Source organism: Ambystoma mexicanum, chromosome 1p (genome assembly GCF_040938575.1).
Source record: "Ambystoma mexicanum isolate Mex_15411 chromosome 1p, UKY_AmexF1_1, whole genome shotgun sequence".
In the NCBI taxonomy this organism is placed as follows: domain Eukaryota; kingdom Metazoa; phylum Chordata; class Amphibia; order Caudata; family Ambystomatidae; genus Ambystoma; species Ambystoma mexicanum.
Genome location: NC_090921.1, coordinates 1,107,456,028 through 1,107,469,060, shown reverse-complemented (window position 1 = coordinate 1,107,469,060; position 13,033 = coordinate 1,107,456,028). Strand labels below are relative to the sequence as shown.

Below are 13,033 nucleotides of genomic sequence, written 5' to 3'. Positions count from 1 at the left end.
TTTTAACCCTCTCCTATTACATTCCCAGACTCCAGGGTTGTAGAAACAGCACAGGCCTACCAGGCAAAAATGTATCTTCTCCCCTTGCTTTAGGAGAGGCCCAAAACAATTATCAGCCCGAATTCTCCCCCTTCCCGTGCCTCAGTGATTGAAGTCATTCTCGCCCACCAGCCAAGGGTCATCTTCTTTGGTCCGAGCCTGCAGCAGATGACAAGCATTCCCCTGCTATTTATCATTCTCTAGCTCCAACCAGGTTGTGTGTCTTCAACCTATAGCTCTCCTTATGGTTTGAGCTGTGACTCCCACAATTCCTCACCATTGACTGTGCTGGCTAGGGTTGATCTGAGTTGTAGTTCAAAATATCTTGCGAGCCAAAGGTTGCAGACCCGTGCTCTGGGCTATCATCCCAGTGGGACTGCACAAATGGCTTCTCTCCTTCAGGCTTCTCTGGCCCTTGCCAGGATCTGTTTTTCAGTGAGCTATTAGAAACGTGCTTGCTTTCTGGTCCAAGCTTGGATAACGATTTAGCTGCAGTACAGCACAAACTGCTCCTCTTGCTGGCTCACCTCCTTCTCAACCTCCCTGAATCTCCTTCCTATCCCCCACCCTGACACTCCATCTGATGCTTTTTTTATATTGTTTGGCTGACTCTGTGTGCCCCGATAATGCCACGGAATGTTTGGTCCATTTACATATTAGACATGGGTTCCGGGTTTGGTCCTTTTTTTGCTCTGTCTGTGAATATGGAATGCATTCATTTGATAGTCATGCTCATTAATTGCTTGATTGGTTTTGGAGATGCTGACCGAGGGCCCAAAATATGGCTGCACCATATTGAGGTCAAGCAGCGATGTCAAGTCTCTGGGATGGGCGCCATTATCTAGCTCCCTGTGTGGATGGTGACTAGTGTTCCCGGAGTCATACCCATCTATGCAGTTCACAGGTTTCTTGCTACATCAACACTCCATGAGCTCTGGTGCGAAAGTCTGTTAAAACATTCATTAGGGAGTCGCCCGCCTGCTCTGACAGAAAGGGAGAGGTAGCAGTCTTGCGAAACACTCACTAGTTTTGCAGTCAACATCATTTGTATTTGTATTTATTGGCGGGAACAGTGTGTTTTGCCCAGAAACACTTACAAAGAGAAGATAAAGTAGTTGGGCAAATCCTGTAACAGGTGCTGTACATTAGACGAAAAGGTGGTCAGAAACTGACAGCTTGCTGGGTCGAATAGAATTGCTCCGACACCAGGCGCATGACAAGACACAAAACAGAGAGTCGGAGGTGATGGGATGTTTACAGGTTGCTACATACATAGGCGGTTGGTGCTGGGTACTTATAGGGAGTGGAGATGTGGTAACAAGCTGAGGATTCACCTTTCTAGTTAATGAGGTGATGCACAGATTTAAATGAGTGGCTAATAGTGGATTTTTTTGACATCAGGGTAGACAGTTCCAGTGGTGCGAGGTGAGGATGCAGAAGGAGCAAAAGCAAGGAGGATGCAGAGGGCGGTCGAAGAATAGAGACTTTAGGGATTGCACTGGAGCAGAGGTAGAGGGGGGGGGATCACAGGATTTAGTGTCATCCAGGTTGCAAGCCTATGAAGTGATCTGATGATGAATAGGAATTTTAATAGAGACAAGTTTGTCATGGAGTGCCATCTAGAAAAGAGGCCGTGAAGTGAAGTGAAGTGGGAGAAAAGCGGGGAATGTAAAGGGTGCAGGTGGGGAAATAAAGCATTTCGTCAAGTTAGACGAAAGAGTAGAGGGTGGCGCAGGAGGTGGCTGGAACAGTGCTCAAGGCAACTAAGTATGAGTTTGTATGAGGATTATGTGGAGAGGTAGGTGAGGCGTGGGCAGATTTTTCTGATATTAGGCAGGTTGATCCCAGCTGCTGTAGAGGTACTAGCAACAAAGTGTTAAAGGTCGAGATCGCTGTAAAAAAGGACCCCAATATTGTGTGCCTTAGTGGAGGGGAAGAGGATGCCAGCTGGGTATAAAATGGGTAAAGATGAAGAGGCTGAAGCATTAGAAGCATTGAGGTAAATTACTCCAGTCCTGGAAGAGTTAAGCATAAAACAACAAAGTGCCATCCACCGACTGGATAGCAGAGAGGCAGGCAGTAATACGTGCATAAAGGTCCAAAATCATAGTATGGATTTGTGTGTCATTCGCGATGAGGTATCATCTGTGGCCAACCTGTCACCAGCTCAAGTGTTCTGCACCTTCAGTATATTTGGGTCCTAAATATGCAGCCTTCACTGGGTTCCCCTACACTCCAGTAGGGAAGGGGAGAGAGTCCCCAAGTAACCCACCTTAAACCACTTTGTTCCAGCTAGTGGGCGGCTTCTCCTTCTCCCAACCACGTCCTCACAAGTGACTTAATCACAGAACACTATTTCCACCAAAAATAAGCAAATTGTTTTTTGTATTGATCTGTATTTCATACAGTTCAACACAAAGACACTGTTTGGGGCTCTTGCCAGGGACACCCTCATATTTAATTCCTAGTGAGGGTAGAAGCCAGGTCCTAAAAATGAGCACCACAATCTGTACCCACAATCTATAACTTTGACATGCTCAGCCACCTCCCTCTCCCTTAATCAACACCATTTTTAAGAGCACTATAAAATAAGAACTTAATGTAAATGAATCGAAGCATTACACATTAAACCGAGTCAAGAAAAATGATGTGTATTGTGAGGAACCTGAGGGCTTCCTCGCCTCTTTTCCCCTGGCATCCACTTCTCAGGTGGCCAGGGAAAGGCCATCACATTTGGATTGTGACCCCGTGGGGTGTATATCCAAGGTGGATCACCTAGGGGGAGGAACTTCGGGGAGTGGGGAGATGACATCTTTGGGTGAGATATGGTATCCCCTTTCCCTTGTCAAAGTGAATCCAATATTCCACCTGCCTTTGTAGGCTACTGTCAGTCCTTCGCTCTTTATTCCAGCCAAAATATCCAACAGTCCTTTACCTTAAGACTAGGATGAGGAGGGAACAACTAGGAGTTATGTACACTTCCCTGCATTCACACCACTTTGGTACTGAGACGCGTAAGAGGGCTTTTGAGGAGTTTAACTACAATCGCCAGGCATGTCACGCTAATAGGCTTTACCAAGGTCAGGCAATTAAGGTGGAGGACTCACACCTGCAGCTTTTTAACAGACCACAGGTGTATAAGAAGGAGAAGAAGGCAGCGTATCAGGGCAGAGCAGGCTGGAGAGGAGCCAGCTCCAGGAAAGCCAGACTAAGCAGGAGTGCGAGGAGGATGCCAGGGCCAAGGCAGAATGTGAGGGCGTCGAGACTCCTGCAGTCCCTCTTCCCTAGTGCCCACAGCATGAGTTCCCGCTGTGGAAGAGCGGGGGTGCGAACTGCTGAGGAAGGCCAGCGCTGCTCGCTTGGGATCCCGTTGGAAGGCTGAGCAAAGAGGAGTGAACCTCGAAGCCCAGAGGAGCGACTGCATACTGGTGAGTGCAGAGAAGGGAACACTCATTCCGGGGTGCTCTGGGGGTTGGCAACCACCACATCTGAATGCTGAACTAACTGAATCATATTGCACATACTGTAGAAGGTCAAATGAGATGACTGTGAATGACAAACAAGTTATCAAGCATAAAAAGTACCTTTGAAAAAGGTGCAACGAGCCTTATTGAATACCAAACTAACTGAAAGATAAGATGAACATGTTTACAAAGCAAATGAAGTACTTTTGAAAGGTGCAAAGAGCATCATAGAATTCCAAACTAACTAAAGGATATGATGAGTATGTTTTGAATACAGCAACAAAGCAAAGCAAGTGATGAACCATTGTGAGCATTTATGAATGAAGTGAAAGCAAGAGGGTGAGAAAGAGTAAATATCATGGAGTGAACTGTATGAGATACAAGTTGTGGCAAAGCCAAAAAGAATGCCAAGAAGAATGTGAAATAAGTATTGATCCAAGATACAAGGGTCCATAGGACTACAGGTTGAGAGTAAAACCTGTGTTGGCCAGAACCTGAAGAATACAGAAGTTCAGCAAGGTGCACAGGGTTAACGGTTGCGTGACCTGTAATGGGTCGACCGTGTGGTCGAACAACTGCGCCTATACCGAGTGACCCCTACTTGAAAAGAGCCAAGAAAAGCAGGGTTATTGGTTGCGTGATCTGTAATGGGTGGAATGTGTGGTCTGACAACGGCGCCTAGACCAAGTGGACCCCCCACTGGGATAGAACCAAGGAAAGAAATTGCAAAGAAGCGCCTATGTTATAACAGCTGCTGAAGTAACTGGTAAATGCAGAGGCAGAGTAATTTATTTTAACTATTGAAAAGCCTGAATGAACACAGAGTTGAACTGGTACTGTTTCAAAAACCAGAAGATTTGAACTGACTTTTGGGTTTTTGCATGCTGAAAGAGCTGGCGTCTTTGGAAGGGAACCCTGACACTTTATGAATTGTGTTGAACTCTTGGGGAAGGGAACCCCCAGGTCTCTGTGGAACTGTTTTTGAACTTGGGAAAGGGCAAGCTGAGAGAAAGCCAAAGAGCTGGAAGAAGCTTGGAACTTTACTTTTTAACACTATTTATTTTGCTGCTGACATCCCTACACATTGTATATATTCAGTTGTGAGGGCAAGTATAGGTTTTGGACACAGACAGATATTTCATTTGAATTTACTGACACTGACTTCCCTTAGTTTTCTTTAGGTTGGGACAGAGGCGCCAACAAGGGGTCGCAAGGGGGGCCACAGCCACCCTTATATAAACAATGCCCCCCCACACTGGTCCGCCTGCCAGTTATGTGTTTGTTTTGGTGTGCCACCCCAAGATTTCTAGTGACCTCATCAGGCCACCCCTATGAAAAATGTCTGGTGGCGCCAATGGGTAGGGACAGTTTTCCAGATAAGATTTGGAAGTGGGAGTATTTTACTCCCTATTTTTTAAAGTTGGGAGTAAAATGATTTTTTACAGAATAAAAATGTAAGTCCAATTCCCACTGAGAGTATTTTATAAGCGAGTAAAAATAGGTTTTAACTGAAAAACAGAAAAACGTTTTTGTAAAATTTATTTCTTTGCACCTAGCTATTCATGCACATTAAAAGATACATGTTTACTTCTTGTAATCAGTCAGTTAAAATAGTAGTTTCTTCCTGTGGTAATACATCTACCACTGGTCCAAACATATCCATGGAGCTGTGAGGGTGAAAGCAGAGGCGCAAGATTCTACATGTCTTTTTCCTGTTTTTTGTTGGGAGTATTTTTCCTCCCTATTTTTTTTTGGGAGTATTTGCCTATTTTTATTGAGTAAAAGTTGCTGATACACCCCTTATCTGAAGGGCTGGGTCGAGAAATCCCACCTTAACATAGGGCAAGTTAGGCATTACTCCATCCTGACATTCAAAGTAAATAAAGCTTTTTTATTTAAATGTATTTGTTAGGACAGACGCAATTACAAACCAAGAGAAATATTTTTAGAATCTAGTTGTTTGCCTAAAACACATCCAGAGAAGTGTCTTTACCTCTTTGGTATTGCAATATATCAATATTCATACTAGCAATAAGCGGAGATTGAAGCTTTCTTCGCTGACTTCAATTACATACCGTTTTTAAGGAGGTTTACAGATAACTCCCTAAAGTCCTATGGGGGAAAACAAGCATTGCACTGAACAAACCTAAAGCATCCATAAATAATCGCGAGGCAAACATAAAATCCATTGATCAAGCATCCCTATCGCAGGCTAATCCCTTTATAGTGCAGTAGCTAAGACAGATCTGATGCAGCAGCATCACCCGCATGCTGGCACTTTCATTGTGATATATTGACTCACTGAAGCAGATGCTTTTTTTGCGAAGGCAAGTTTGCAAGTTCTAGACTGCGTGAGAGGCTATACATGAGATTGCACCCCTAAAATAACTTAGGCATGTGATTTTCAATTTGGCCCTCTTAGGGTGTAGAAGGAGGAGACTGACACACAGCTGACATGGTGATTACCATAGACTTCTACTAGTCAAGAAAAATAAAGAGAAAACCTAACTCTCTCTCTGCCTCTAAGAGGGGTTTGCCTGCCTCATCTAAAGTTCTAATAGGCCTGTCAGGATGTCTTTGAAAATTAAACAGTCCCCTGTCATGTGTCAAAACTCGAATTCTGTCCATTACACTTATAACTGAACTAGAAGGATGTGTTATAATTCTTGGTCCAGGAGAATGACTCCCTCTTCCTGGTCTGGGTGGCACAGTTCGGGTAACAAGTTCCTTGCCTGGAGGAATGACTCCATTACCCTGGTTTAAGTATTTCACAAACAAACAAAAGGGTTGCAGATCCTCTAACACTCTGCGTCAGAAAGTTCACTTGTTTTGTATTCCAGGGGGAACTGGCTTGCTATTCCTTGCTGGCTCAATTACTAAGAACATGATTCCCTTCCCCTGGCCTTCCTCAGGCTTTCTTTTACAGTTCACAACACAAAGGGCAAATGTCTCCCTCCCCTTGGCCTTTCTCAGGCTTTCACAGTTCGCAATATGTATTCCTATGTATTCTGCGAGAAACCAGGTAGAGTGCACAGCACTTATCATTATATCAGAAATCCAAAGGGAAAAGTGGTCCATTTGAAACCATATAGACTCCCAGAAGCCCGTAGACAGATAGTGGTTGAGGAAGTGAACAAAATGCTGAGGGCAAATATTATCGAACCCTCTTCAGGCCCATGGCCCTCCCCTATTGTGTTGGTCACTAATCCTGATAATTCCTGAAGGTTTTTCATAGGCTTCCGACAGGTCAACGCTATCTCTAACTTCGATGCCTATCCTTTGCCACGCATCAACAAATTGATTGATAAACTCGGAAATGCCACCTTCCTATCAACCCTAGACTTAACCAAGGGCTACTGGCAGGTCCCAGTACATGGACCTGGTAAGGAAAATACAGCTTTCTCTACGCCCCTGGGACTATTCCAGTTCAAAGTCCTCCCTTTGGACCTACACAGGGCCCCTGCCCTTTCCAGCGGCCTATGGACAGGATATTACAGCCCTACTCTGATTGCTGTGGGGCTTATATTGCCGACATAGTCATTTATAGTAAGACTTCCATCTCTTTACTATTATGAGAGGCCTCAGAGAAGCCTGCTTAACTGCCAATCCATCCAAATGTAAGCTTGCTCAATCAGCCGCGAAATATCTCAGCTTCTTTGTAGGGAATGGCAGTGTTCATCCTCAATGTGAAAAAGTGAAAGCCGTCCTAGATACCCCCTAAAACCAAGAGAGACCTTAGAGCATTCTTAGGATTAATTGGTTATTACGGTAGGTTTATCCCTAATTTCTCGGACAGAACAGCTAGGTTGACAGATAAATTAAAAAACACTGAACCCCAGAAGATTCACTGGACTGACAAGGACGATGTATGTTACAACAGCTTAAAACAAACCCTGTGCCAGAACCCGATCCTGAAGGTAGTAGATTTTTCAGAAGAGTTTGTGTTACAAACTGACGCCTCTCTTACAGGGTTAGGAGCAGTTTTGTCACAAGTTTGTGATTGATTAGACCACCCTATCCTATTCACTAGTTGAAAACTCTTCCCACATGAAACACACTAGTCTATGTTAGAATTGGAGGCCCTTGCCATCAAATGGGCCATCACACATCCAAGATACTATCTCCTGGGAAGGAAGTTCACACTCGTCACAGATCATTCTCCATAAAATGGGATAAACCAACAAAAGGACTCTAAACCTTGAGTCATGCCATGGTTCTTCGACTTGCAACCCTATTGTTTCACTGTGGAGCACTGAAAAGGTAAAGACCAGGGGACCGTCGATTTCCTTTCTCGGTTTCCTTTTGAAACAGATGTGGCTACATCGCACACAGGAAGGGCATGTGAGAAACCAGAAGGTGTCTCACCCGCTAGTCCCCGGGGATCTATCATCCAGGTGGCCAGCACACACCCATTGCTTTTGGATTCAGTTCCTGGGGGTGGACCAGTGCAGGATCTTCACCTGGGTGAGGGGACTTTGGGGAGTGGGACACCGGATGGTGAGATGTGGTATACCCTTCCCTGTAACACCTTTACCCCATCCTACCAGGTAGGATACTCAGGAACTCTACACCCTTCCTTTTACAACATGAATATTTTGACATGGAGAGCCCGTTATTTGAGAAAACAGACTAACACTCGAGCAGAATGCCTGACGTGTCCCAATACAATGATCAGGCGAGGTCAGGCAATTACTGACCATCACACACATCTGAGTTCCATCAAGCTTCCCCACACTGATAAAAGGCGGAGCACGAGAGCACACTCTGAGCGAGGCAAAGCACACGAGGAAACAGCAGGTTCGAGATGGCGGCTGAACGAGCGAAGAAAGACGACAAAACTGGAGCGGATCACAAGGATGGAAATTCCCTAGCCTTTTCCAACATGGAACCGTTACTTTCAGGAGCCCTCGAGATTATAAAGCATAAGACCAGGAAACCAGGCTGAAGAATCCTGCATTGTGTGTCGGAGATACCCGGGGCCCTTCCGCGTCAACAATGAAGGCAGGGAGAAGCAGCAGCCACCGTGATACCGTCCTTGGCTCCAAGAACAAAACAGCGTCCATGAAATCAACACTGCCGGTGAGTTGGGGAGACCGATACAAGACTGGTCTGTGTTGAAGTCATGGTTGCAAGCAGCAACATTGTATGGCGAGCGCTGGAACAAACATTGTGAAAAAGCATGTGATACAAGTTGCAAATAAAGCTGAACTGCTGATGAGTGATTGAACTTTAAAAGCAAGATACAATACGTTTGACAGAGTGGTCCGGCACCGCGTTGGTGCTCAATTGAAGGTCTCTGTAAGGTATCCAGCTGAGAAGTGGCAGAAGTGAAAGTTAAACATTTTCGATTAAGAAGAGAACAAAGAATTGTGAATCGAAGTGGTCCTGCGACAGGTCGAGCAAATATGTGCACAGTCAAATGTCTTCGATTTTGATTAAGTAAAGAAAGTTTGGAAAAGTAGATACATTTGGTCTGAGCCCAGCGGAGGGAGACCAATTGAAGGTTTTGTGTCAAAGAGGGTTTGAGCCCAGCAGAGGGGGACCCGGGGTAAACAGTAAATCACACGAGAAGTTGTAAATGTGAAATTCCGAGACTAAAGGAACTTTAATGTTTGTTGTGTCACATCAGGCCCTCTGAAATAAGAGACTTTGAATAGCAAAGAGACTTTGGCACAGAAGGCCCCGATGTTGAGGTTTTGAACTGCATCCTCATGCTAGAAAAGCCAGAGAGTGTGCTAAGCTTAAGTGTGCCGCCTTGTCCCGTGCTGAAAACGTGGGGAAGGGAAGCCAACGGCTCGAATATCCTGACATATCATTTCTTGAACACATTGTTTCCCACACTATTATTTGTATTTAGAAGAAAGAATTGGCAATAGGTTTATTAGTATGGGCCCTTTTATTTTGACAAAACTCTACTAGGACTGCGTTATTATTATTTGATGGTCGTAGCTTGCTCCCATTTTTAGATTTAGGAATAGATAGGCTTTTTTCAAATCCAATTGAAGTTCAATAAACACCCTTGAACTGTGACCACTTGTTTCTGGCTTACTCTTTGGTACTATGCCTTCCTTACACTCCTCATGAGATCCTCCCGCTGAGTACCATCCCCCGAGGGACTATGGGGTTGCGACCTCGACGCCCTGCCCTCATGGAAAGGGGCTCCCCTCGGAGAGAAGTGATGACATCTAAGGATTCATCACAGCCCTTATTGCCCAATGGTCTATGCAACGCCCAGAAGTAGTTGTTAAACCTTCTGATCTGAGCCGACCATCAAATGTATAATGCAATCATGAAATCTGATGAATCCCTTATCTGTGCATTGCTGCTCGGTTTGGGCAATCCTCATGGGGGGGTCAAGTTGGTGTGGTGATATAACCGTAAACAGGTTTGTGGTGCCCGAAGGAGGGTTGCTCTCTGATATTTGCGGGGCAGTGGACGCCTACTTGCTTAAATTGGGCAGAATCCGTACCTTTCTTCACATCCCATGGAATATCAGGAGCCTAGGTGGGTGGAGCAGGCTGGTGGGAGGAGCTATGGAGCTTCATGCATGCTCCTGTTGCATAAATTGTATATTAATGAATTGCTTGAACATGTTTGGGAAACATAGTCAATTTAATGTTTGTTCTGTATTCATTTGTGAGGTGTTTCCTTAGCGAATCAACTGTTTTAATCTGAATTGATTAAATCCTCTCCCCTTGTTTTACCTGCATGCTACTGTGTGTTCATACATGAATTTAAATGCACACAAAAAGTGTTGAAAACATGATTAGATAGCAGTTCATTTGCATTACCCTTTTTCTTTTTTTCACTCTCTGGATATTTGACCATTGAATGCATGATGTAAACAATATTTAAAAATAAAAAGGTTTTATAAGATTCGTAAGTGACTACAGTAAAATGTATGCTTACTTTTTCCATGATAGAATAATAAGCCTTATTTTAACTGACATGTAAATTATGCAAAAAGGCCACGGCAGATACCACTTGCATATCTCTACCTGTGATTTTCATTGTTGTTTTGTTAGAGGTGTAATAGGGGAATCCAAGTGGTAATAGGTTTGCCGTGCCCTTTTACAAACCTAACATTCCTGCAAAAAAACAAGCAGTAATATACTCTGGCACGTGCATGACATCTGGCATTTTTAGGTCAGTTGCGGGCAGATCTTTTGTGCAGATCTGGGTTAACAGGCGGCGCCGACTTCACGCACCGTCCCCCCAGTTCCGTGCAGTAATTGCTCTTAAAATGGCATGGGCCATAATTTATAAGCAGAGTGCATTTCTCTGCCTGTAAATCACATTCTAGAACATTTACCGGGACCTGAGTGTGATATCATTCATTAAAATCAGGTAAAAAAAACAATGAGTTGCTGTAAAAATGAAAACGTACCCGTATTTTGCAAAATTGGCCCAGTATCTCATGATCCTCTCACTCAAGTCTTGCTCGGCCCTGCTATAATTAGTGGGCCTTTCCAGTGGTTTCCCAATTAGAAATGGACGCTCAGCACAATGAACCACACCCGTCCACTCGGGCAAAACCTCTTGACTGGACCGATGGTCAAAGTAATACAAGAAAAGCTTGTTCCCATGCTCAGTGAACGTCTTTGCCCAGGCAGTCATGGGGCATACAAAATTAAAATCCCCGAAGGCCTGGATCAAGGCATTTCGATTCTTTTCAGGGTTATTTTCATCTTCTGGGTCTGTGTATTGGGACGTAATTGATTCCACGCCTTGTTCACCGGTGTGTGGAAAAAAGAATGCTATGGCTTCCTTAAACTCTCTCGTGCTAAGGAGGGCATCTTTCCCTTTAGAGAAGCGATGCGCGTCCATATAGAGAAATATACTTCCTTCATCTCTTGTGACCCCTGACAACATCTGAGCACGCTTGAATTGCCCCTGCTCAATCAGCTTTTTGGGTGTGTCAGTGAGAAACACACCATCAACCGTGGGCACAAAGTGTGAGAGCAAGAAGCGATCAGGCGGTACGAGAGGAAATTGGTGATCTGTTATTTCTTTGGGACTTTTCGCTTGAAGGCAGGCAATGAGCTCTGATTCGTTAGTGAGTGAGCAACCCACTAATTGAGCCAAGTTAAAGGCTGTGTTCTTTGCCTCAGCATCGGCTAAAAAGGACCAGGGAGAATTTATGGATCCACTTTCAGTGATGGCTCTTGTGAAGAGAGGCCGACTTAGAGGTGAAAGCATGTGATAGTCAACAGAAACTGCCCCGGCACTCATTCCAAAGAGAGTGACACTGTCTGGGTTCCCTCCGAAGGCTGCAATGTTCTCCTGCACCCAGCTCAGGGCCAACTGCTGATCAAAAAGGCCAGCATTGCCAGGGGCCTCTGAGTTTCCAGGCAAAGCCAAAAAGCCCAGAGGACCGATTCTATAGTTCATAGACACAACAATGATGTTCTCAGCCTGGACCAAATTCCGGGGATCATAGACAGGTAAAGAGGATGCTCCTCCTAAAAAGGCCCCACCATAGATGAAAACCATGACAGAAACGTTGCTGCCACTAGGAGAAGGAACCCACACATTCAGATTCAGACAATCCTCACTGATCTCTGTTTTTGGGTACCACATGTGTGCATCCTCAAAACTGGGGGACGGCTCAAATAATTTCTGGTAACACGCATTTCCAAAGTTAGTGGCATTCCTAATTCCTTGCCAGGACTTTGCTGGTAATGGTCTTTTGAACCTAAGTGCCCCAACCGGTGGTTGTCCAAAAGGAATACCCAGGAAGGCTGTGACAGGTCCTGAAGTGGAATTTAAGATGGTCCCTCTCACAGGTCCTTTCTTAGTAAACACAACAGGATCATGATCTTCAGCATGCACCTCGCCAAGAAACACAAAGACCACGAAGAGACAGCAGCAGGCCCAAGGTTGGCCTCTTCCTCTCTTCCTCCACATCCTGTATTCTGCAAGGAGAGAAGAAAAACACACATTGAAACTTTGGATTGCTAAATGATTTAAATCAATTAACTCATTAGCTGGTGCGTACAATTAATGATTTGTCTGCGCACATTACTGCATTTTTCAGCCAGCTTGGATGCATCATTTTTTAAAAGGCCAATATTAAAATATTCGACCTAGTATGTTCTGTGCAAATTCGATAAACGCCAAAACAAGTTCCATTTTAATGCTACATTTAAACATAATTCTGGAATGACAACTAAGCTGCTCGGGAGCTGTGTTTTTGTGATGTGATGCCATCTTTGATGTACTGGGTGTTAGTGTAAGCACTGCATGGCGGGGCGCGAGTTATGGTTGCGCAGCTTACCGTAACTGGTGAATTTCTTTGGTTTTTACAATTTTGCCTTGCAAGCATAGCCTTTCTTTAACAACATTTTTTCCACTGAATTTGATAGGTTGTTTAGAACAACTTAAGCAGAATGTTCCTTTAACAACGTTTTTCACTGAATTGTACAGGTTCTTTAGTGCAACTTAACCGTAAAGTCACTTTAGCAACGTTTATTCACTGAATTTACTTAATAAGTTCTCTTTACAAACTATGTAGTTTACAATCATTCTCT

At 44.4% G+C, this 13,033-nt stretch overlaps 1 protein-coding gene across 1 annotated transcript in view; it reads right to left on the bottom strand.

Annotated features, from left to right (window-relative positions):
* Positions 1 to 13,033, bottom strand: part of LOC138448779 (cholinesterase-like) — a 457,734-nt gene that overhangs the window by 99,424 nt on the left and 345,277 nt on the right. The window contains exon 2 of the mRNA XM_069604720.1: positions 10,891 to 12,418. Within this exon, the coding sequence (XP_069460821.1) occupies positions 10,891 to 12,410 (1,520 nt within the window). The 5' untranslated portion in view covers positions 12,411 to 12,418. The remainder of the gene's footprint in view (positions 1 to 10,890; positions 12,419 to 13,033) is intronic.